Genomic DNA, 24,093 nt, shown 5'->3' on the forward strand with positions numbered 1-24,093 from the left:
CCCTCACAAAGGACCAAGATGGTGAGTTTTATGTGTATGTTATTATCACAATTTACAAAGTACTGTTGTCTGCAGACCTACTGTGTGCTCTTCAACCACAAAGGCTCTAAGGACACAGGCCAGATGGCCTAGTCCCCACAAGCACTCTGGGGTATAGATGCAAACCTTGCCCTAATGGGAAAGATGCCTGGGGAACTGGCTCCTGATCCCTGCTCTCCCTTCATTGCTTCTGTTGCTAAACAGGGACAAGCACTTCCGCCTCAGGGAGCCCATTTCTCCCCTACTGGATTGGGCAATGTCACTATGTCACTATTCAGTGGTGTCACACTGGCCCATAAGCTCATGGGCACACTATTGCCTTAAAGTTATAAGCCCCACCCAGTTCTATAAGTGTAACCCCTCCAGTGACTGAGAACCACCCCCTCCCACCTCCTACAGATGGTCCCCAACTTTGTACAAGTAGCCCCAGGCACCAGTGGCTTGGCAGAGGCCGATGATGGCTAAGAGGCAGCTGGCAGGAACCTAGCCCCGCAGCCTCTATCTTTCCTTTTATTTGGGAAACTGACTTGCCCAGAGTTAGACAGGGCTGCACATCTGGATCATCTTTTTCAGGCCAGAGAAAGCAACAGATGCCCCTAAGTGAGCACAGGGCAGCCCAGGACAACGAGCCAAGATCTGGGCAAAGGGCCCAGAAGCACAGAGGAAAGAGAAGCAGGCGGAGGGAGACAGGTCCCCCTAGCCACATCTCGGACACCTGGCACACACTGTCCTTCCTCCCACTTGCCTCTAGATGGGCATGTGCCGTCAAACAGTGGCCACTGGTACGCGTACCTGCACTCCTTGGATTCTGAGGTGTAGGGCAGCGAGCAGTCCCTGTGCTGGATAGCCATTTGATTTCCCTCTGTACAGCAAGCCTCCATGGAGAAGTCTGCGTTCACTGTGTAGAGAAGAGAACAGGCAGATGGGTGACCTGCTTGGTATCCGCCCCCCCCCAGCCATGTCATCAGGATGCCTGCTCCCTGCAGCCCCAACTACAACATCAGACCAAGTCTGGAAGGGCGCTGAGTGCCCACAGAACACTCTTAATCACTTTGTAAACCAGCGCTGAGCATGCCAATCACTCTCAGCTGGAAGCATCCATCCTACTCTTCCCACAAAGGCCTAGGCCAGCTCTGAAAGCACCAAGCTCAGTGCTGGGACCTGAGCATACAGGTCACATCCTTGCTTTTCTGGTCCAGAGAACAAAAGAGAGTTCTGCTGACAGATGTGTGGTGGGGGCACTACCGACCTAGCACTTACAGGATGACCAGGGCCTGATTCCTCCAGAGGGGAGAAAGGAAGAGGAGTCTCAAAAAAAAAAAAAGGCCTTCCATCTCTGGACCAGCTTTTGGGGCCCACATTCAGGTTCTCATTTAGTGTTTGTAACAAGCTGGGAGAGGGGCTTCCATCCTCAACATATGGATGGGGAAAGTCCTTACTGATACAAGACCCCCATCGCATCTCAGGGTGGCAACTGACATTCTGAAGATAGCAATCACGCTATCTTCTGGATTCCATGTGTACACACACACACACACACACACACACACACACACACACACACTCACACATATACATATGAACACACACACGTACACACATATAAGCATACACACAGACACATATATATATACAAACATATACATATATACACTCACAGACATACAGACACACACATACATTTATACCCATAAACACACACACACACCCCAGATGTGATAAGACTCCTACCCTCAGCCTGACTCCTTAAGCTCTTCTCCAGACCCAGACCCTCCTTACACTCACTGCCTGTCACCTCCCTACAGGCTGCTGGGCCCACTCAGCCAGTCTTAGGGGCCTGGCTCCCATCTCAGAATTCTTCATCCTGGGCTCATCTCACTGCCTCTAACGTTCCATTTATCTGACTCTCCCAGCCAGAGATCCTGTCCCCTTATACTTTGGCAAAAAACTGACGTGGAAGCAAAGAGCTGAGATAAAGAGATAGGTAGAAGGCTGAGGCAGGAGGATGCCTGCAAGTCTGGTCTGATATACACAGTAAACTGCTCTCAAGAAAAACAAACAAGAGGCGGGTATGGCAGTGCGCGCCTTTAGTCCCAGCACTCGGGAGGCAGAGGCAGGTGAGTTCGAGGCCAGCCTGGTCTACAAAGCAAGTCCAGGACAGCCAAGGCTACACAAAGAAATTCTGTCTTGAAAAAAAAGAAAGAAAAGAAAAAGAATAACAAACAAAAACAAGGGCAAGGTTGGGGGGGGCAAAGTTCTGGAGCCAAACAAACTTGGGCTCTAGTGCTAGAACTTTCTCTTTGTGACCCTGGCCAGGCCACTTCGCCCCTCTGACCATGAGACTTCTGCAATGTCTGAGATGGCAGACAAGTTGATGAGGTTCTGAACATGGCAACTTGTTAAGACTTTGGGGACTCTAGGTGAGAGAAGTATGGGAGAATGGGGAAATAGAAGGATCCAGAGGGTCCTAGAAACCCACAAGAAGAACATCATGATGGGCGGATTTGGACCCAGGGGGGTCTGCTCAAACTACTGCCCCAACCAAGGATGCAGTAAACATTGAACCTCTACTCAGATCTAGCCAATAGACAGGACATTCTCCACAGTTGTGTGAAAAGCAGGGACTGACTCTGACATGAATTCTGGTACTCCATATTTGACCACTTTCCGTTGGTGGGGAGGCCTGATGGCACTCAGTGAAAGGATAAGCAGGCTACCAAGATGAGACTTGATAGGCTGTGACCATATGGTGGGGGAGGAGGTTCCCTTCTGTCCCAGACCTAGGGGAAGGGAATAAGGTAAAAGAGGGAGGGAGGGAAGAATGGGAGGATATAAGTGAGGGAATAACAATTGAGATGTAATCTGAATAAATTAATTTAAAAAAAAAAGACATCAGGAGGGAAGCCTGCTGTTACCTGTTAGAGGGGAGCCTCTGCTAGAGGCCCTGAGTGGAGAACTCCCTTGGTGCAGCTGTGCTCTGAGTAGGTGGGTGGGACTTGAGTCCTGAGCTGCAGGGAGTCTTCTAGTGTGTTGAAAATGATACCTGTCTGGGGACCCTGGACACTCAGAACCTTATGCTCAGCAAGACAATCAGATGTTGGACCTTTGGGGCAGTCTGGAAACTTGGAATGTGCCTGGAATGTGGCTCAAATGTCCTTGAGCGGAGTGTCCCAGACCTGATATTTGCAGACCAAAGCTGTCTGAAAGCTGTCGGGGACTGCCATGAAGCTGCACAGGGTCAGCTCACCTTCCCTGGGCTTGAGGGGTCTGGTAAGTCAGAGGACAGTGCCTGCATGTCCCCTCAGGGAGCAGGAAGAGACAGGCAGGGACCACAACCAGGTTGGAAGTGGCCAGAGGAGTGACAAGTGTCCCTGCTGAAACAAACAAGGTCCCACTCAGTCCCTAGGTCCTATCCCCTCAAGCTCTGAGCGTCTTGCTACCATCTCAAGCCCAGGACATAATGTTAGTGGGCTCAGTGGTGCAACTGAGAAGCTGCAACCCCTTCCTGCCTTGTTTGCCTTCCAGGGAGATCGCTTACTTCTAACTTTCCTCTCTCAGGAAGGAATGCCCAAGCTTGGCAGAACAGCTGTGCAGAACACCAAGATTTAGAATTCTTATTCTAATTACTTGCTCTGGCTAGAGCCTGAAAAGGAGAGCAGCCAGGCTAGGGACAACAATGTTTTCTGACTCCTGTTGGTGCACGCAAGGGATCGCTCTATAAGCCCAGTCCTATAGCTAAATCGTGAGACCACTGGAGGTTGCCAAGCATGACCCGTGTCTACTTGAGCTGTCCTGACTGGCCCAAGCTCACAGGCTCCTTGAACAAGGTGGAGTTGTCTGTCTAAGGATGCACTGGGAGCTCCAAGCCCAACATGAAAGAAGCCCGAGAGGGCACATGCCAGTCTTGAATGGTTTGCGGCAGCTCCAGATGCTGAATGAGGGAGAAGGCTGGCATGGGCACACCTGGGTCTGAGCTACTGCCCTGCTTTCCTCTCCTGGACATACCCCTGCAGCAGCTGAACCTCCAGGTCCTCATCCGGGGAGGGGTCTAGTGTCACCACCCTGAAGTTATGGGAAGTCCACCTGGGTTCTGCCTACTTCTGTTCCCCCATCCCATAGTCACTAGGCTCTTTCAGATACCCTAAGTGCTCTGCCATCAAATGGCCATAGCAAGGAAGGACTTCAGCCTTCAAACTGAGCTAGGAACTGAAGCTAAATCAAGTCACCATAAACAAAAAACAATGCTGCGGTGCTCCCATCCCCACCAGAGCTTTGCGTCACCCAGGACTTGGCAGACTCCGAGGCCCTATACACTGCTGCTCCCCGACTTGAGTTCTGCAGTCCCACCCTGAACTGGACCTTCTTCATGGACAGAGATGCATCTCTCTCCCCTCACTGGTCCCTACAGCATCTGTATTGATGAGCATACCCACTGAGGTTCATGAAGCAACTGGTGGGCATGGCCACCCTTAAAACACAGAGGCTGTTTGGGCAGGATGCTCTTGCCTTTCAAAAGAGGCTTCTTTCTGGTTCATCTCAGGGAGTGGAGGGAGGGACCAGAGGGAAGGTTCCTAGGCTGGGGCTGACCACAGCAAGGGGCAAGACTGGCCAGAACTTCAACAAGAGCCAGAGAGCCTGGAGTTGCCACTTCTGAGCCCTAGAGATGGCCGCCTTGCCCTTGCTGGGCTCAGCATCAGTCACCTTATAGCCATTAAAAAAAAAAAAGACTGAGCTGTAAGAAGAGGAGGGGTTGGAGAAATGGGGAGACATTCTGGGGGTGCGGAGCCCCTGGTATCACAGCTCAAGATGCCAACAAAGACACCCTCTATAGAAGGTTAATCATTAAAAGATATGTGTGTCTCAAGCAAGACAGGTTCTGTAGGGCACAGCCAGGCTGGCCTGAAGCACAGGAGAACACACACACACACACACACACACACACACACACACACACACACACACCATCCCCTCCAACACACTTTCATTCTAGTTAAAAAGGTAGATTGCTATGTTCGCATTCATTTTTTTTTTTAAGATAAGTTATACTACTCCTATGAAAATGAAACGTTCAGGGAAGTGGGCTTGGTGCTCCAGACAAGGGCACAGATGGCTCAGAGTGCAGGTGGCTGTGCCAAACCTGAAGATCCAAGTTCGATCCCTGAGCCTCACATGGTAGGAAGAAAGAGCGGACTTCCTGCAGGCTGCTCTCTCCACACATGTGCCACTGCACGGGCCACTCACACATATGCACCTTTTCTAATGCTAAAAAATTATAGCCAGTAAGCAGGTGTTTGTCAGGGGCTTAGAGGTGGAGTGTGGAATTTAATAGGTGTGGAATTTCTGTCTGGGAAGATGAGAAAGTTCTAGTAAATGGAAGTGACATTTGCCCAGCAATGTGTATTCTCTTATGGGCTCTGCGAGTATACATCTGACAGTTAGGAGGATGAGTTTAATGTGATACACATTTTACCACAATGAAAACATTCATTAAAAAAATTAGTGTTTAGGGGCTAGAAAGATGGCTCAGCAGCTAAGAGCCTTTACTATTTTTACAGCACCCACAGGACAGCTCACAACTGTCTGTAACTCCAGCTCAAGGGGATCTGATGCCCCCTTCTGGCCTCCTTGGGAACTACACTCATGAGATGCACATACATAAATACAGGCAAAATATTCACACACGTAAATATAAACAAACCTTTAAAAACTTTAGTGTTTTCATCAGGCATGGTGGTGGCACACACCTTTAATCCCAGTATTCAGGAAGTAAAGGTAGGTGGATCTCTATGAGTTCCAGGCTAGCCAGAGTTACATAGCAAGAATGTCTTTTTTTTTTTAAAAATGTGTTTAGGCAGGCAATAGTGGTACAGTCCTAGACAGGCAATGGTGGTATAGTCCTAGGCAGGCAATGGTGGTAGAGTCCTAGGCAGGCAATAGTGGTACAGTCCTAGGAAAGCAATAGTGGTACAGTCCTAGGCAGGCAATGGTGTTACAGTCCTAGGCAGGCAATGGTGTTACAGTCCTAGGCAGGCACTAGTGGTACAGTCCTAGGCAGGCACTAGTGGTACAGTCCTAGGCAGGCACTAGTGGTACAGTCCTAGACAGGCACTAGTGGTACAGTCCTAGGCAGGCACTAGTGGTACAGTCCTAGGCAGGCACTAGTGGTACAGTCCTAGACAGGCAATAGTGGTACAGTCCTAGACAGGCAATAGTGGTACAGTCCTAGACAGGCACTAATGGCACAGTCCTAGACAGGCAATAGTGGTATATTCCTATAAATCTCAGGTTGGAAAGCTGAGGGAGCCAGATCTCAAGCTTGGACTCTGTATGAGATCCTGCCTGCCCAAAATAAAATAAAATAAAATAGGTTTTGTGAGCCATTCTGCCTTCTCTGTCATTAGGAAAGAAACTGAATATTTTGCCCATAAACTCATTTGTCTTTTTCAGCCAATGCTGGTCTGAACACTGTGAAGAGATTAATTTGTAGAATGTTCTTCAAGAGCAGCTGGAGAGGCAGTGAGATGAGTTGCATGCTGAGCTATGAGATTCCAAACGGGGACAGTTAAACTGCAGTAATGAGTAAAAATCATTCAAATGATTTATTTTTAAAAACCTCCCAGGGAGCCAGGTGTGGTGGTACATGCCTTTAATCCCAGCACTCAGGAGGCAGAGGCAGGCAGATCGCTGTGAGTTCGAGGCCAGCCTGGTCTACAAAAGTGAGTCCAGGACAACCAAGATTACACAGAGAAACCCGGTCTCGAAAAACCAAAACCAAAACCAAACCCAACCAAGCCTCCCTGGGTAGCGTCTTCCCCTGTGCCTCTGAGGTATCCATGGGGGAAGTGTCAGGTCCAGTGAAGGCCCCCAAAATGGCAGCCCTGGTGACAAGGTCCTAAACAGAACTGGGTAAACACAAGGAATCTTATTGGATAAACAGAAGCTTAAACATAGTATTGCTCAAGAATCTTGTAAGGCGATTTTCTCTTTACCAGGAAAACCACTGCCTCCCTTATCTGCCCCGAAGGTCAACTACACCAGGCGAGGGCATCTAGTTCCTGCTTCATCTGAACAACTTGTATGGACTCAAAGACCATCATCACCTGCCGCTTCCCACCAAATTGCTGCTCTCCATCCCTGTGAGACAGTCCGCAACTTTGATTTCCCAAACAGGTGTTTCTTTCTACCCACAGAGTGGTCCGGTTGGGTGGTTTCACTGCCCCCTCACTTCCAACAGGGCATGGAGAAAGGGCCTGATAACCACACCTGCTCAACTGTGGCCAAACCGGAGTTGATCACGGCATGGGTGCAAAAAAGAATTTCAAGACTGGCCAGAGTTGAGGTTTGATAAGAGTATTTAAAAAAAAAAAAAAACCAAAAACTGGCTTAAGTAAGAGGATTAAGAGAAGGAGAGGTGCGCAGACAGAAAGATAAGACACACCCAAGCGCATAGATATGGGCTTCTCAAAGGAGTCTCGGGACATGAGACATACCCAAGTGTGGGTGTGGGCTCCCCAGGGAGAGTGGGAGATCACTGAATTTCTGAGAGTCACATATATCATTTGTGTAGGGTTTGAAGTTACTCTCTTCAAAGGCTCGCTGTGAAAACTAAATGATTACCCGAGGGCCGAAAGGGATCACGGCTGTTAAGAAGGTACAAAAGTCTATCCCACAGGAATGTGGCGGGTAGAAAAGCCGCACTGTAAACACCTCACCTCGCTTGAGATTCCCAGGCCCAACCTACAGGAAAGAACGAGGCCCTAACCCAACGCGCTACTGTCCAGGCTTTAAGCCTGGTTCGTCTCACTTTAACGCAAAGCAGTGGTTCTCAGACCTTCCTAATGCTGCAACCCTTTAATACAGTTCCTCGCGTTGTGGTGACCTCCAACCATGAAATGATTAAGTTCCTACTACTTCATAACTGTAGTCCTGCTACTGTTATGAATCATAATGTAAATATTTGATATGCGTCACCCCCCTCAACCACGCCTCCTCCCCAGCCCTTACAGGCTGAGAACCGCTGATAGAAAGTATCTGTAAATGAGAGGAGTATTGTTTGCAAGTGCTGGAATTCTTGCTTCTCAGTTGACAAGAGGCTTCAGTCAGACTCCAGGGTGAGGGGCTCCTTGCCCTCCCGTGTCCCCACAACTCTGTCTTTCTATTCTGTTTCCAGGACATCATGGCTGCTTCTGTGCAGACAGCATCCAGGGGCAGCTTCAAAGTCTGTCAGTTAACTCACCATACTCCCTGAGCGTTAAGGTCTGTCCCTCCACTGAGTAGGCCCTCCAGCCAATCTAGAACCTTCTCTCACTTCAGTCCTGCTTGTCTTTTCTGAGGAGAAGTACCACCTATCGACTAGTTTTAGCTTCTAACTCAGCCATCTGCCTGTGTGACAGGACCCACAAGCAATTAGTAGTATAAACCAGGAATAAACTCACTTGCCAAATGTGGCCGACTGTCAGTCAAATGTCCAAAGGCAAGCAAACAGCACTGAGTGCCATCCTCTGTCAGGCCGTGATGGCGCACACTTTTAATCTCAGCCCTCAGGAGGCAGAGGCAGGTGGATCTCTGTGAATTCAAGGCCAGCCTGGTCTAGAGAGAGAGTGAGAGAGTTCCAGGACAGCCAGGGATACATAGAGAAAGAAACCCTGTCTCAAAACAAACAAAGTACCATCCTCTTTGGGGCTGGAGAGACAGCTCAGCACTTAAGAGCACTGGCTACTCTTGCAGAGGACCAGGGTTTGAGTCCCAGCACCCAGATAACTTACAAGAGTCTGTAACCGTCCAGGAGATGGGGACCAGCTTGAGTGATATAAGACGCCACCTAAAAACAAGGTGACCCTGCACAGCCTCAGACAGGCTGCCATTCTCTCTAACCTGTGAGGACCTCAGTTCCTCAACCTGTTGTGCAGGGATAGGGAGGTGAAGGGGTTAATCCTGGGGCCAGGACTACGGGATAAAACAGAACCCTCAAAATCAAACAAACAGGACAATTACTCCCCCTACCCACCATCTGATGACCCAGATCCCTGCTCTAAAAGATGGCACGGGCCCACAGGGGGCAGAGGTCATCGGGCTAACTTTCTTCCAGGTGAGTTAACACCCTCAAGGGGCTGGGAGAGTGCTTGGTCAGTGAACTCCTCTCCATGAAAGCCTGTGCTCCTGAGATGAAACCCCAGAACCCACATAAAAGGCTGAACATGGTGCTAAGCATTTGTAATCCCAGTGTTGGGGAGGCAGAGGCAGGAGGATTATTGAGGCTTGCTCGTCAGCCAGCCAAGCCTAACAGTGCTAAACCTCAGGTCCTGGTGAAAGGCTTTGTCTCAAAGGCAGGGTGGGGCTGGAGAGATGACCCAGCAGTGAAGAGGAGTAATTACTGCTCTTCCAGGGGGCCTGAGTTCGGTTTCCAGCACCCAGGCTGAGTAGTTCTCAACTCCAGTGCTAGGGGATCCCACACCCTCTTCTGGCCTCTGAGGGTACATATATACACACACGGACACACACACACACACACACACACACACACACAGACACATTTTTTTTTCAATTACACTAAAAACCAAGCTACAGCTGGGTGTGGTGGCACATGCCTTTAATCCCAGCACTCAGGGAGGCAGAATCAGGCGATCTCTGTGAGTTCGAGGCCAGCCTGGTCTACAAAGCAAGTCTAGGACAGCCAAGGCTATGCAGAGAAAGCCTGTCTCAACAAAACAAAACAACAACAACAAGCTAGACAGTTCCCAAGGAACAACACTGGAGGTTAACCTCTGGACTTCACACACACAGACACCTGCACACAGCCACAAGTAAGTAAACCCCATGAAGCTGAGAGGTATCAACAGCGCGCCACATGTGTTCCAGCACAGATGCTCCGTGAAACTGCCTCTCAAGTAGCTTCCCTCTCCTCTCTCTTCTCGTGAGAGTTGGGCGTATCCTATTCTGTCAAATCTTCTCTGATGCGTCACCTTTTCTGCAACTCAACTAGACATCACTTTTCCAACATGGGTGCTTCCTTCTACAAACTAACGTTACCTTTCTTTGGTATTAAAGGCATGTATCACCATGTCTGGACCTAAGCTTTTCTTTTCCTGAAGCTTGCTCTATTCCAGGCTGACCTTGAACTCGGATCTGTTTGCATCTGTCTCCTGGATTAAAGGCGTGTTTGTATTCCAGCTGGATCACACAGACCTAGGAGGTCTTTGGATGTGATCTGTTGCCATAGCAGCCATGTTCTGAATTAACACTCCTCTACAGATTATTGGATTTTGTGTGTGTGTGTGTGTGTGTGTGTGTGTGTGTGTGTGTGTGTGTGTGTGTGAAAGGGAGCGGGAGAAGGACTAAAAGTGATGCTAGCATCAATTGACTCCCTGGGGTTCTGATCAAGCTCAGACCCTCAAAGAGTGTGGATAGCCCTTGTGTTCCCGTAGTGGCTGTGATTCTGGGCCTGCTCCCTGGAGCCTCCAGAGCTCACACCTTGCAAGGATCCTGCGCATTGCCCCAGTCACTGCCTTCTCTAAAGCTACAGCAGAAGTGTGTGTCGGGGGGGGGGGGGGGGGAAGCCCTACAGGGCCCAAGAGCCAGGGATGAAGAAGCCAGAACTGCAGTGAGATGCTATCTTCAGAGACCCTGACAAGAAAGCCAAACCAAACACAGTACACACGCCCAGCACCCATCACAGATGGTGCAAGGGTCAGGAGGAGGCAGCGGCAGAAGACATGAGCAGTGCACAGGTGGGAAGGTGAATTAGCTTCCCCTTGAAGCTTCCCTGGAGCAAGTCCAGCCCAGGCAGCCATCTCCTGTGCCAAGCCTAGCACACACCGGGCCATCCCCCAACCGCTGGCCCCGTCGTAGCACTGTACTCTACACTGAGGGTCTCTTGAGCTCCTAAGACCCATCTCCCCTTGGTTTTCTTCACCTCTCTGGCCACCTGTCATGTATCCTTGCACCTGGCCTTTAGAAGTTGCAGCCAGGTGGTCCTAGGCCAATGCACTCCTGCCAAGAGCCCTTCCTTCAGGGACTCCTAACCACCCTCAACTCGCTCCAACATGCAGGCGCATGGCAGATCTGTTTCCTGTCTTGCACAGCCTCTTTGTTCTCTTACATCCCCAGCACTCAGCACAAATGATTTTACTTGAACTTGACACCTGGAGGGCAGGGCACCGGCTGTGTTTCACTGTGTGCTTTGTCCCAGCGCTTTGCAACCGCCACCACTCCATGTCTGCGAATAAACAAAAGATCTCAGGAGACCCTAGCAACTCTATTTGGGCCATTAAGGGAGAGATTCGGGCAGAGAAGCAGAAGTTGGCTGGACCTCAACCCAGCTCAGCTTCTGAAGCTCCCATGTGCACTATAAAAGCCCAGGGGAAGCCCCATCCCCTCACTGAGGCTGGAATTAAGAAAACGGAGCATTAACTGGAGAGAGGTGGGGCCACTGAGCATCCTTGTAAGGACCGAAGTGCTTGGCCTGGCTGCCTTGGACCCTTGATCTCTGTGTGCCTTGGTGTCCTTCTGTACAACAGGGACAATGACAGTCTCCTCTGTGAGGAGGCATTTGAGGCGCAGTCAGGTCCTATAGGTGAATTGGGGCCCAGGGCTGGTTTCAAGAATGCACAATGTCAAGGGAGAATAGTGTTGCATGGCCACTCTCAGCCAGACTACAGGCAGTACAGACTCCTAGTAATGGGATTCTCCCAAGAGAATTTTAAGTGAAAACTTCACACATGTGGCAAAACTCAGTCTATCTTAACTGCAGTAGGTGACAGGGCCAAAATGAAAGAGACCCAGGAAAAATACTGGGTCACCTATCTCACGGGGCTGTGAAGATTCTGGATAGAAACCGCTTTAGTCAGCCTAACAGCCCAGAGCAGCATTAGCCACAGTGAAGTAGACTGACTCAGAGAAATACAGGCTTGGGTCACCCACCATCTTGAGCCACTTTCTTTTCTTTCTTTTTTAAAGATTTATTTATTTATTATTATTATGTATACAGTGCTCTGCCTGCATGTACACCTACAAGCCAGAAGATGGCATTATATCACATTATAGATGGCTGGGAGCCACCATGTGGTTGCTGGGAATTGAACTCAGAACCTCTGGAGGAGCAATCACTGCTCTTAACCTCTGAGCCATCTCTCCAGGCCCTTGAGCCACTTTCAGAACTGAGTCTAGCTGCCTCCTCCTTCTTTTGGGGGGTAATAACCCCCCCATATACACCTCCTGGAAACATACAGACCACTGGAGTAGCAATTACTAACTACATCACAGATCCAGCCTGACTCAGGACCAGCCTGGGATGGAAGGAAGTGAGGCACCCTGCTTGCCTGGAGTGGGCCAGATGCCTTGCCCAGATGTTGAAAAAGTCCCTTCCTTCCCACCCTATTTTGTTACACAGCCACAGCTGAGATCATCTCAAAGAAATTGGACTCACATGGGATATGTCAAAGCAGCTATCAATCAAATTGTTATGATCTGCTATTTCACAGAAGGAAAATCTTTTTTGGATAAAATGCACTAGGCGCAGGGGTGGGGGGGTGGGGGGGAGTTAGGCTAGAATGGTGACTTAGAAGTTAAAAGCACTAGGTACGGGATACACACAGAGAAACCCTGTCTCAGAAACAAACAAACTAACTAACTAACTGACTAACTAACTAACTAACTAACTAACTAGAGGACTGGAGAGATGGCTCAGAGGTTAAGAGCACTGACTGTTCTTCTGGAGGTCCTAACTAACTAACTAACTAACTAACTAACTAACTAACAAAAGCACCAGGGGGCTGGAGAGATGGCTCAGAGGTTAAGAGCACTGATACACACAGAGAAACCCTGTCTCAAAAACAAACAAACAAACAAACAAACTAGCTAACTAGCTAACTAACTAACTAACTAACTAACTAACTAACTAACTAACTAACTAACTAACTAACAAAAGCACCAAAGGGCTGGAGAGATGGCTCAGAGGTTAAGAGCACTGACTGTTCTTCCGGAGGTCCTGAGTTCAATTCCCAGCAACCATATGGTGGCTCACAACCATCTATAATGTGATCTGATGCCCTCTTCTGGCCTGCAGGTGTACATGCAGACAGAGAACGGTATACATAATAATAAATAAATAAATCTTTTTTTTTTTAAAGCACTAGGTACTCTTGCACAGGACATGGGTTCAGTTCCTAGAACCCACATGGCAGCTCACAACTATCTATACCTCAAGGACCAGGGGATCTGATGCTCTCTTCTGGCCTCCTCTGGCACTGCACACACGTGCTACACAAACACGCAGGCAAAACTCTAACACAGATAAAAGTTAAAAGTAAATAAACCGCCGGGCGTGGTGGCACACGCCTATAATCCCAGCATTTGGGCGGCAGAGACAGGCGGATTGCTGTTGAGTTTGAGGCCAGCCTGGTCTACACAGCAAGTCCGACACAGCCAAGGCTAAACAGAGAAACCCTGTCTCGAAAAGCCAAAAATAAATAAATAATAAATAAATAAACCTAAAAAAAAAAATAAATAAAAACAAAGTGCACTGGCAGAATCTTGTGTGCCCTTTGAGAACTGTTTCCCAGAGTGTTATCTGCAGGGCTGCCTGTCCAGTCCATGCCTTTTGCTTGGGTTGCTGGGACTTCAGGGAGTTGGAAGCAGGGGGCTTCCCCAGGCACAAGGGTAGGGCAGAGCCCCTTTATGTTCCTGGGTATCTCATTGTGATGGTTTGAATGAGAATGCCCCCCCCCCATAGCTTTATATATTTGAATACTTGGTCCTCAGTCGGTGGAACAGTTTGGGAAGGATTAGGGGGTGTGGCCTTGCTGGACCACCATGCTTGCCTGCCTGCCTGCTTGGTGCCATGCTCCATGCTATGACGACCATGGACTCCAGCCCTTGATCCCCAACTTAAATGCTTTCTTTCATAACTTGCTTTGGCTACGGTGTTTTGTCCTGGCAATTGAGAAGTAACTAAGATGTTCACGGTTTCTTTTGCCTGCAGGACTTTGCTCAGGCTCTTCCTTCTGCCAGGGATGCACACTTCCCTCCCAGCCCTACCCACACCTTCGACCGAATGGTGAGATGAACTCTCTTCTGGCAGAGTATGCTGCCTCCTCCAGGAAGTCTCCCCTGACTCTGACTCTGTCCTGACTCTTGATCTGGATCTCCTGGGAACTGGGAGCCACATGAGGGGGAAAGGGCTGAGTCTGTCTCATCCCCCGCCACATCCAGGAAACCTCAGTGTCTGGCGCTGAGCTGTCCCTGGGCAGCTATCTAGTGAATGCCTCTGCATGGCCTGCACCATCAGGGCTGCCTGTGAAGGCTGCAGTCTGGGACTCTGCTGGGGTGCTCCTTCTGGAAGAGTCTGAAGTTCAATATTAGCATGAACGGGAATGACACAATGAGGCTGGGCAGTGGTGGCACACGCTTTTAATCCCAACACTGGGGAGGCAGAGGCACGTGGATCCCTGCTGAGTTTGAGGCCAGCCTGGTCTACAGAGCGAGGCCAGGACAGTTGAGGCTACACAGAGAAACCTTGTCTCGGGGAAAAAAAAAAAAGAATGACACAATGATGGTTCAGCCTCTTCTCAGTTCTGGCTTCTCTTCCTTAACCCTTAAGGCAACCAACCTAACAAGTCGGAATCTGTTATCTTGTTTTTTTTTTACAAACAGGGAACCACCCAGCCATAGTACTGGATTTTTCCCTGTAGATAGGAAAACTGGTTTCCAAAACAATAGGTACTCAGGTACCTACCCTGATGAGTGAGTTGGGTAGCTGGGCTCCCCGACTTCTGCCCTCCAGAGTACAATGTGGGGGAGAGGGAGACGACACTCGGACACAGGGAGGGATACATGCAGCTCAGGGTTAGGCCACCTAAGTGCTGGAGGTCTCAGTGCTGCCCCCAGGGTTCTCCCAACCCCCAGTCTCATCTTCCTGCCTCCGGGTCTCCACCTCCTGACTGGGAAACTTCCAGGAGCTCTCAGCTCACAGCCACATGTTTCTGCCAAGGCGCTCTCTGCCTTTGTTGTCCCTCCCAACAGGACTTTCTTTTAATCAGTCGGAAACTGCCAGCTGGAGCCAGAGGCCTCCAAGAAAGCCTTGGAGAAGACACAACTGTTTCTCCCAACACCTCCCCCTCCCCACACCCTCAGCTGGCCCTGGAACAGCCAAGCCCAACAGGGACAGATCAGTCACAGGATAACCGTGGGCTGACTCTGTCCCTTGGCAAGAAAGATGAGGGCCTTTCTGCATATAGGTGGCCACAGAACCCACCGGCGGCGGCCAAATGAATGGCAGCAGATTAGCAACAGGGCACAATTCCATGTCTATCTTCTCCAAGGCCTTTTTCAGATGTCTCTGAGGCCTAAGATCGAGCTCACCTGGCTGCAGGAAGGAGCCGAGCAGACTCAAACCCTTTTCTTAAGACCACATCATCAAACCGAACTGACCCAAACGCAAGGCCCAAGACACAAAATGGGTCCCGGGATGTTCTATCCTGGGTGGCTTCAGATTGAAGCTTTTCTATGAAGAACGGTGCTTGCAGCGCTGAACGGGAACCAGGTTGGCGAGTGTGGGTTCTCACACGCAGCTGGGAGCGCCTCATGTCTCCATCTGCTTTGTTCATCTGCACAACGTCGTCGTGCGGCGGGTATCAGAGGTCCCTGCCATTTGCAACCGTGTGCCTCCCTCCCTTATCAAAAGTCCTCTCTGATTTTCCCTCTCTCTGGCAGTGACCCAAATGCCTTCTCTGGCTCACATCCACCTCACTCATCGTCTCCGGGCCAAGCACAATCTCCTCCGAGAAGCCTCTATGAACTCTGAGGGGCTGCAAAGCTCTTGGCACTAACAGAGGGCTATGAGCCCTACCCACTCTGTCTCCTACACTGAGAAAGGACCCAAGATGTGCCAAGGCTGCAGCCAGTGCCCAGAACAGGCAGAACTCTTCCAGCATTCAGAACCAGGCAAGACAGTCCCTTCTCTCTCCTCTCTGCCTCTCTCTCAGACTCCTGCCTGCAGTTATCCACAACCCCGTGGTGACCTTTTGACCAGGAGGTTAGCTATCCGAGAATCTAAAAATAAACTAAGCTAACCCTAAAGAGTAAGAGATTAGAGAGTGCTGTGGAGACGGCCCCTTGCAGAAACAAAGACTCCAGGAGGGGCCAGGCTTGGTTGATGGCTCTGAGAGCCCCAGAGCCCCAGAGGTTAAAGGTCATAGATTTACAGCCTCACATCTTTTCTGAGGTACAGGTGAAGTACTTGCCCCAGACCTTAAGAATTATGGATTGGGGGGGGGGGGGGAAGCACAGCCTGGGTGGACCCTAGTTCATTCTAAGTTTCCTGTATTGGGGAAGTGGTTTGGGGCCACCAATCTGCTAGCCAGGCACTCGATGGCCCAGCAGGGAGGGGGTGGCCAACTCCCAAATCTCCCGGAATGTTCCTCTATTTTCTCTTTTCTTTCTGCCCCCATCCTTGAACAACTTATTGATCCTGTCTTCCTGTCTCAGCTCAGAAACAAAATGAATGCAGCAGGCCCCCATAACCTCCTCGCATCTGAGGGTACAGGCTGGAGGCGGTAAGGAAAACACACTAACACTACTTCCAGAACAGATTGATTACTTCCCACCCCACGGCCGCCCAACGGGCAGTGTTCTGGTCGTCCCCACCAGCAGAGAATGTGGCTGCAAGAAGCCGCTGGAGGATCTCTTTCAGGAAGGTGAAAGAGTTTAAAACAAGTCCTCATAGCGAGGAGGGGGGCATTAGGGCCGTGCCGGAAGTATTGTTGGGGAGAGGAGGTCGCGGGCCTGGATTCCATGCAGCTCTGGGGACCATCCGATGACCCCCGGGGCGCAGTGCGCGCTCCGGAGTGTCGGCAGCTGCAAACTTCCAGGGAGCGCGGGGCCCGGGTGGGGACCTAGTGCGGGGCCATTGGGCTCGGGGCGCCCCTACCTCGGGCCGCCAGCAGCGAGAGGCTGCTGAGCAGCAGCAGCGGCAGCGGCAGCGGGCGCGACGTCGTCGCGAGTCGCTTCATGGGGCCGGTGGGCTCGGGCGGCGGACAAAGGAGCGGCGGGCAGCGGCTGCACGTTCTGGCTGGGCCTGGGCAGCCGACTTGAGGCTCCCTGTGTGCGCCGTTCAATTATCCCGCCCGGAGGAGGCGCGGCGGGGGGCGGGGCCCGCGGGGACCCTACCTCCGGCATTGCCGCCCGGGCACGCGGCCACCCAGACTCTCCTGCAGGGACTCACCCACGGGGGCCACTAAGCTGTGAGACGTGGCCCGCCACCCAACTAGGCGCGGTGCCCCAGAATCGATCCGCATCCCATCAGCCCCCTAAAGATGGCTTGCAGAGGACCCGGACCTTGCTGAGATTGGATTTAGGCGTCTCAGGCCTCTCATGGAGTCCCTTTTGCCACTCCTGCCCCGCACCCAGCATAGGCTTCTTTCTTGCCTCACGAATTCCCGGGACTCCGCAAGTCCATGGTTGGCTCCAGCGGGTTGGATCGGACTGGCTGGCCAGAGCTGCCTGTCAGGCCAAACAGACTCCTAGCACCAGGGGTATATTCTGGGCTCCTCAACAGCCTGGAAGGTCACTGGAAAAGTTTGTTTTGACCTGACAGCTCAGGATAGCAAGCAGCTCTCCTAGGCTGGACCCGCAGAAGCCAGTTTGTGTAGAATGCATGGCAGCCACCAGCTAGTTTAGAAGACTCATAGATTTATTAAAAATAAAGGAAACAAACAAATAAAAAAAAAACTGAGTAACTTATTGTGAAGGCATGAGGACCTGAGTTCGAATTTCCAGCACTCCTGTAAAATAAATAAAAATCAACGCAAAACATTAGACTTTTAGCAAGATGTGACAGATGCCCTTAATCCCAGCACTCAAGAGGCAGAGGCAGGCAGCCAGGTCTACAGAGGGAGTTCCAGGACATCAACGGCTACCCAGACAAACCCTGTCTTGAAAAAACAAACAAACAAAAATACTAAAACGAAAAGACAAATCTCAGTGCAAGTAAACTTGGAGGACCATAGGAAACCGTTTAGTGAGTTGTGTGGGACCAGGGACTCAATCACAGGGACTAGGCTCCGCTGAAATAAATGCCTTTCTGCACACAGAGATGTTGAGCTAGGACTGTCCATGGTGGGAGCCACCCAACATCATCCACAGTCAGTGAGTACTGAGTGGGGAGGGGGGGAGGGGGAGGAACACATGGTAGGACCTTAAACTCTTGACAGTGCAGAGTAGGAGCAGCCACAGGTGAACTTCTGCTGTGTAGGTCTGCTTGTAGGAGGGGCAGGAAGGGTCCGAACTTAGGAGCATGGTGCTTCTGGCATGAGTAGTGTCTGAGAAGTGGTTTCCTTCATACAGTCAGTGTGTGAAAACTTAACAGGCTGTTCACTTGCAAAATATGCCCTTCTGTTTAATTCTGAGAGGCGGGGGTGGGGGGTGGGGTTGGGGGTGGTCATGCTATGTTGCCCCGGCTAGCCTTGACCTCCTAGGCTCCAGTGAGCCTCCTTTCTCACCCTCCTAAGCAGCTAGGTCTACAGGCATGCACCATTGTGTCCAGATGACGCTGTGTCCAGCTGTCTCTGAATGTAAGAAACCTCATCTCAAAAGACGCCTAATGCTAGAGGTTTGCAGAGAGACCAGGAAAGCTGGAGGAAGGACCAGGTGGCTCTGGCTGTCCCTCAGTTCAGTTCAGGAGGCTTCCCAGAAGTGAGGCAGGGCTCAAGTGGATAGAATGTTCGCCTAGTATGAAAAAAAACCAAAAAACAAAAAACTCTGTGTTGGATTCTCAACAGTGCATAAAACAGCTATAGTGGTGACAGGTGTGGCCCCAGCAGTCAGGAGATTATAAGCAGGAGGATCAGAAGTTTAAGGTGACCCCCTTAGCTACACAGTGAGTTCAAGGACAGAGGAGGTTGTGTGAGATGGCCTCAGGTGACAAGAAAGAAAAGGAGAGGGGGAAGGAGGGAGGGCAGAGGGACCAGTCTCTGCAGAGGCTTACAAGCTTTGGCACCAGAGAGGATGGTGAGGAGTTTTGCCTGGATGTGGTTCAGGAGGCCTGAGCAGGTGCTGGAGAGAGGGGTCCCTGAGCTGTGAGCAGATTGGAAGTTCATTAGGACTCTGTTATGATTTGATTATTGATGCAGAGTTAGGAGGAGGAGGAGGAGGAGGAGACCCGAGATCTGTGCTCAGTCCTTGCTAGGCTCTGCCAGGTCACTCTTTCTCATCTTCCCTTACTTTTGAGGTTCTTGCCCCGACGCCTGAAAAAAAGCAAAACAGAACAAAACAGGAGAACAAGGAGGAAGTGGAGTGTGAATGTGGGGAAGAGGAAGAAGAGAAGGAAGAGGAAGCTATCCACATGTCCACATGGAGTCGTTCATGTCAGACCCTAATAAAAAACCAGTTCAATAGGAGGGTATGAATAAAGGAGGTGTGCTCACATGTGATTTCCCAGTAACAGGAACCTTCCATCCCAGGAGACTCTTCTACCACAAAAGCCATCCCATCCTTGCCCAGAAAATACTTCTGTGAAGATACCTACAGCAATGACCTGTGCAGTGTTGGACAGACATCACCCTTGGTATTAATGTTTGTGCCCAAAGATTGCTGTCACAGAATACTTTATATAATCCTCTTCACTTCCTGTTAAACCGTCCCCTTGCCTCCAGCTCCTTGAATAGGATGCTAGCCAACCATGGCAGTCACGGCCCCATCACACTGCCACCCCTTGGTACGTGCTGTCACTGGAGAGTGATTTCTGCTATTTAGGTCAGCATGTTAAGTTCCATGTCTTCTGAGTGTATGGAAGCACTCAACACTGGCCCTTGACCTCAGCCCCCTGGAGCGTGGGAGAGAGTCAGGAAGCAGCTGGCTACTCTCTCACTTCTGACCAGGAGGCTCAAGGCTGGACGGTGGCGCCACTGGGATTGGATTCCGTGTTTTCTGACTCCTAGACCCCCACCCCCACCCCCATCCCTGGTCTACTTGGTATCTGGGTGTCCAATTTCTACCAAACGCCAGTGCAGAAACATGTCCTTGCCTTGTATATGTTCACACTGTGTGAATGTTATGGGTATAACCAGTAGCCAGTTGACTGTTGTGAAGTGTTCTGCAGGGTTAGAAACTATGGCAGTGTGAGTTCTGTCCTCCATGCTGGGCTGTCTTTGACATTCCTGGCTGGGGTGCCCTGAAAGCCCAAAAGTGAGGAATTCACATTCAAGGGAAGGGAACTACCTCCCAGCCAGTGTAGGCTAGAATTTCTTCATGCAGGCTATTTTCACCAGCAAAACCAAAACCAGAAAACAGTCTAATTTCCATTTCCAGAAAGAACCAAACATCTCTTATGTGTTATGAGCCATTTGTATTTCTCTCTTTTACTAAGTTATTACAATGGATGAATCATTTGTAACAGCAAAAATATAGAAAAATGCAATGTCCATCAACAGCCTACTTGTGGTATGCATAATTGAATTGAATTAACAATTATGCAAGAAAGAAACCTAGAGAGATATAATTATTGCACCTCAACTTGACCCTGAGTTTCTTGGCAACGAAAAGAAAAGAAGCAAACTGTGGTGACTTCTGTGGTTCTTGGTTTTAGCCCAAAGAAGGATCCCATGTTACTGGAAGGCACAAATATTATGTAAAACTTAAGAGAACTTCAGGAGCTACATGTTGGATTGCATTTTGCAATCAATCAATCAATCAATCAATAAGAGTTCTTTTTTTTTTTTTAAAGATTTATTTATTTATTATGTATACAATGTTTTTGCCTGAATGTACACCTGCAAGCCAGAAGAGGGCACCAGATTTTATTATAGATGGTTATGAGCCACTATGTGGTTGCTGGGAATTGAACTCAGGACCTTTGGAAGAGCAAGCAGTGTTCTTAACCTCTGAGCCATCTCTCCAGCCCCCAATAAGAGTTCTTAAAATGAGGCTGACGCAAGCCTCTTCAGCACTCAGGAGGCAGAAGCAGGTAGATCTTGGAGTTTGAGGCCGGCTTGGTCTACAGAGCAAGATCCAAGACAGCCAGGGCTACACACAGGAATCCCGTCTCCAAAAAGAAAAATAAAATGAGGCTGATCTTCTGAGAGGTTCCTTGTGGAGAGTGAGAGTGGAGCTCTAGGACTGGGTCCGAGGCCAGATGACACATAGCCATACAAATCACACAATCCACGCCTAGCAGGAAGTCGTTCATTACGGCCTGTGTGACAGCCCAGCTTTGTCTCATCTCCAGAGTCCAGATTAGCAGATGGCTTTCCTGATAACAAATAGCTCTTCATCTGGCTGAGAGAGCGTAGCTGGCGTTTGTAGCCTGTCCTGTCCTTCCCCTTCCCCCAAGTTAGGAGACAAATGGCTTCAAGCTGCTGGCCTCTAAAGCACAGCTGCCTGTGATTTCTGTACGTGAAGCCGGGTTCCCTCCCTCGTGGCATTCTGAAAGCAGAGGCTGCCCTGACCTCTGTCTGTCCCTCGAGGGCACATCTCAGCCTCATGTCCGTCACACCCCCTCCTCAGCCCGCAGCATTTGCACAGCTCCCAGAGCACCTAAACCCTCACCTTGCTTTCTGCTTCTGTGCAGAGAGAAGCCCTTCCCTGGAAGGGAGCTGTGTGTGCGGTTCGACTATTGGCTTCTGTCTGGTTCCTAAACTCGCTTCAAAGGCAGCTTCAAAGGCAGCTTCAAAGGCCTCGTGGCCTTACATTTAAGCAGCTGGCTTCTTCCTGCCCTTCATGCCTTGGCCAAGATTCACCTCTAAGAGGGACTCCTGTTTCCCACGGCTAGCCACATTTGGGCCTGGATGTCCCCTGGCCTACCCTGACTCCTCTCCTACCCCTGGCTTCCAGTCCCCTTTATGTTCCTTCATATCTCTGTTAGTGCATTGGCTTCTGTGTTCCTGGAGGCCAGGGACTGCATGCCTCTCACGCTATGCTTGGAAGGCCTTGTGGAGGCTTGAACGGAGAGAGGCCCTTTCTCTATAGTGGTGCTCTCACATGCTAAGAAAAAGTCAGCCTTCAGCAAGAGTCTCATGTAACACTACACCCACTGCCAGGACCGGCATTCTCCTTTGCCCTTTACATGCGACGTTGAGAGACTTGAGAGACGTCAGCCCCCAGGGTTGCTGCAGGGTCACTACTACCCCGCAGGTTAGGAGTGGGCCTGGGCCTGTAGTGCCTCACTGCCCTTCTAGATGCTCCTTCTTTAGTTGCCTTGTCTTCTTGGGATGGTCATTGTGAGCAGGAAGAGAAATGCTGAGAGATGGGCTGTGGCCTTGAATGGGCTGCAGAAAGCAACAGACGAAAATGATGCACAGTGTGTGCGCAGAGAACGGTTCCTGAGCCCCGTTGCAGGGCCTCTACTCCCTCTTCCGCATAGGCGGAAGGTGCGATTTGACACATCTCCTGGATCTGATCTTTCCCACCATCACTTACATCTGTCTTTTTTTTTTTCAACACAAATTGTGTGTAGGTTCATCTCTAAGTTTTGTTTCACATCCTGTTTATTTTTCAAAACTTATCATCCGACCCCTGACCTTGGAGGCAAGTTTAGCTGTTAATAATTTTCTACTCTGATCTTCTAGTTTGGATTGGGAGTTGGCTTAGAAAAGTTTGGGGGGAGCAGTTGGACTCTCGGGCATTAGCAAGGGGTTAGTGTTATGTATCTTTTATATTCAGTGATGAGGAAGGGGAAAGGTCAACCTTTGGCCTCCATGTGCATGCACTACCCTCCTCCCCACACACATGTAAACCTATGTAAACAACAAAACAGAAAGCACAGACAACCCCTGAGGACAGACAACCCAGAACTGATGTCACCAGGGCCATAGCTACACAATACTTAGTTGTCTCTAGTGAGGGCAGTTAATGAGACAGTTGGTGTCTTAGTTAGGGTTTCTATTGCTGTGAAGAGACACCATGACCGTGGAAACTCTTATAAAGGAAATGTTTAAATGGGCTGGCTTACAGTATCAGAGGTTTAGTCCATTTATTGTTCTGGTGGTGTACACCAGAGCTCGGAACATATTAATCCTGAGTCTGCAACTTGGAAACCAATGCCCTAAAGCTCACCTCCACTTCTCCTCTGCCTCCTGGGCCTGGTAAATATCATGCGTTCTGAACCCAAATGTTGGATAATTTTAAAATGACCTATAAGACACAAGATGTTTTTCTTTCTTTCTTTCTTTTTTCTTTCTTTTTTGTTTTTTTTTTTTTGTTTTGTTTTGTTTTTTTGTTTTTTTGTTTTTTTGAGACAGGGTTTCTCTGTGTAGCCTTGGCTGTCCTGAACTCACTTTGTAAACTAGGCTGGCCTTGAACTCACAGAGATCAGCCTGCCTCTGCTTCCCAAGTGCTGGGATTAAAGGCGTGCGCCACCACTGCCCAACAAGGTGTTTATCTTTCTGAGGGTGTTTTATTTCACTGAGTGTAGTGTCCTCCAGGCTCATCTGTGTGTGGGAACTTCATCACCATCACCATCATCACCAATATCACCATCATCACAACCACCCCCCCCCCATCACCGCTATGATCACCATGCTCACAGTGGCACTAGGGATTAAACCAGGGCCCTGCGCCTGCCAAGCGCAGCTGTGGACCTGCACTCGCACCTCCATCTGTACTACTATAGTATTAAACATTTTGTAATTGATTGCCACTCTGAGTGGAATATTTCCATGGAAAAATCATATAATATGATATGATATGAAGGAAAGCTATATGGTTTTACATGTTTGTTGTGGACAAGTACAGGAGCATTGTGTGCAAATACTTATCACCATGAGACTTACCATAGAAACATAATCATAAAAAGAAATATAAAGAATATATCATACAGGGACAGTCATATAAATACAACAGACCCCCCTGAAATATGGTAAAACTTCACATTTGCAAACAGGAACACTGTTGAAACAAACTATTGTCCAAATAAGCTAAAAATGAAAGCAGAAGTTAAGACTGTGTATACACTGCCTTTGTTAAAATAAATATGAATATTGCGGCTGGAGAAATGACTCAGGCAGTAAAGTGCTTGTAGGGCAAGCCTGAGAATCCAAAGCACCCACATAAAAGCTGGGTGCAGCC

The 24,093-nt window shown here is 49.7% G+C and overlaps 1 protein-coding gene across 2 annotated transcripts in view; it reads right to left on the reverse strand.

The window, feature by feature from the left end:
* FBLN1 (fibulin 1) overlaps positions 1-17,144 on the reverse strand; it is a 78,784-nt gene extending 61,640 nt beyond the window's left edge. Inside the window, exons 1-2 of one of the 2 annotated variants that reach the window (XM_084749767.1) lie at positions 16,964-17,143; positions 832-937 (exon numbers count right to left, since the gene is read on the reverse strand). In XM_084749767.1, coding sequence (XP_084605893.1) covers positions 832-937; positions 16,964-17,045 — 188 coding nt within the window. In that variant the 5' untranslated portion in view covers positions 17,046-17,143. Of the gene's footprint in view, positions 1-831; positions 938-16,963 lie in introns of both variants that reach the window. The other variant, XM_084749768.1, reaches the window with a different exon arrangement.
* Positions 17,145-24,093: the final 6,949 nt, after the last annotated feature.

Source organism: Acomys minous (assembly GCF_964271855.1).
Source record: "Acomys minous genome assembly, chromosome: 12".
In the NCBI taxonomy this organism is placed as follows: domain Eukaryota; kingdom Metazoa; phylum Chordata; class Mammalia; order Rodentia; family Muridae; genus Acomys; species Acomys minous.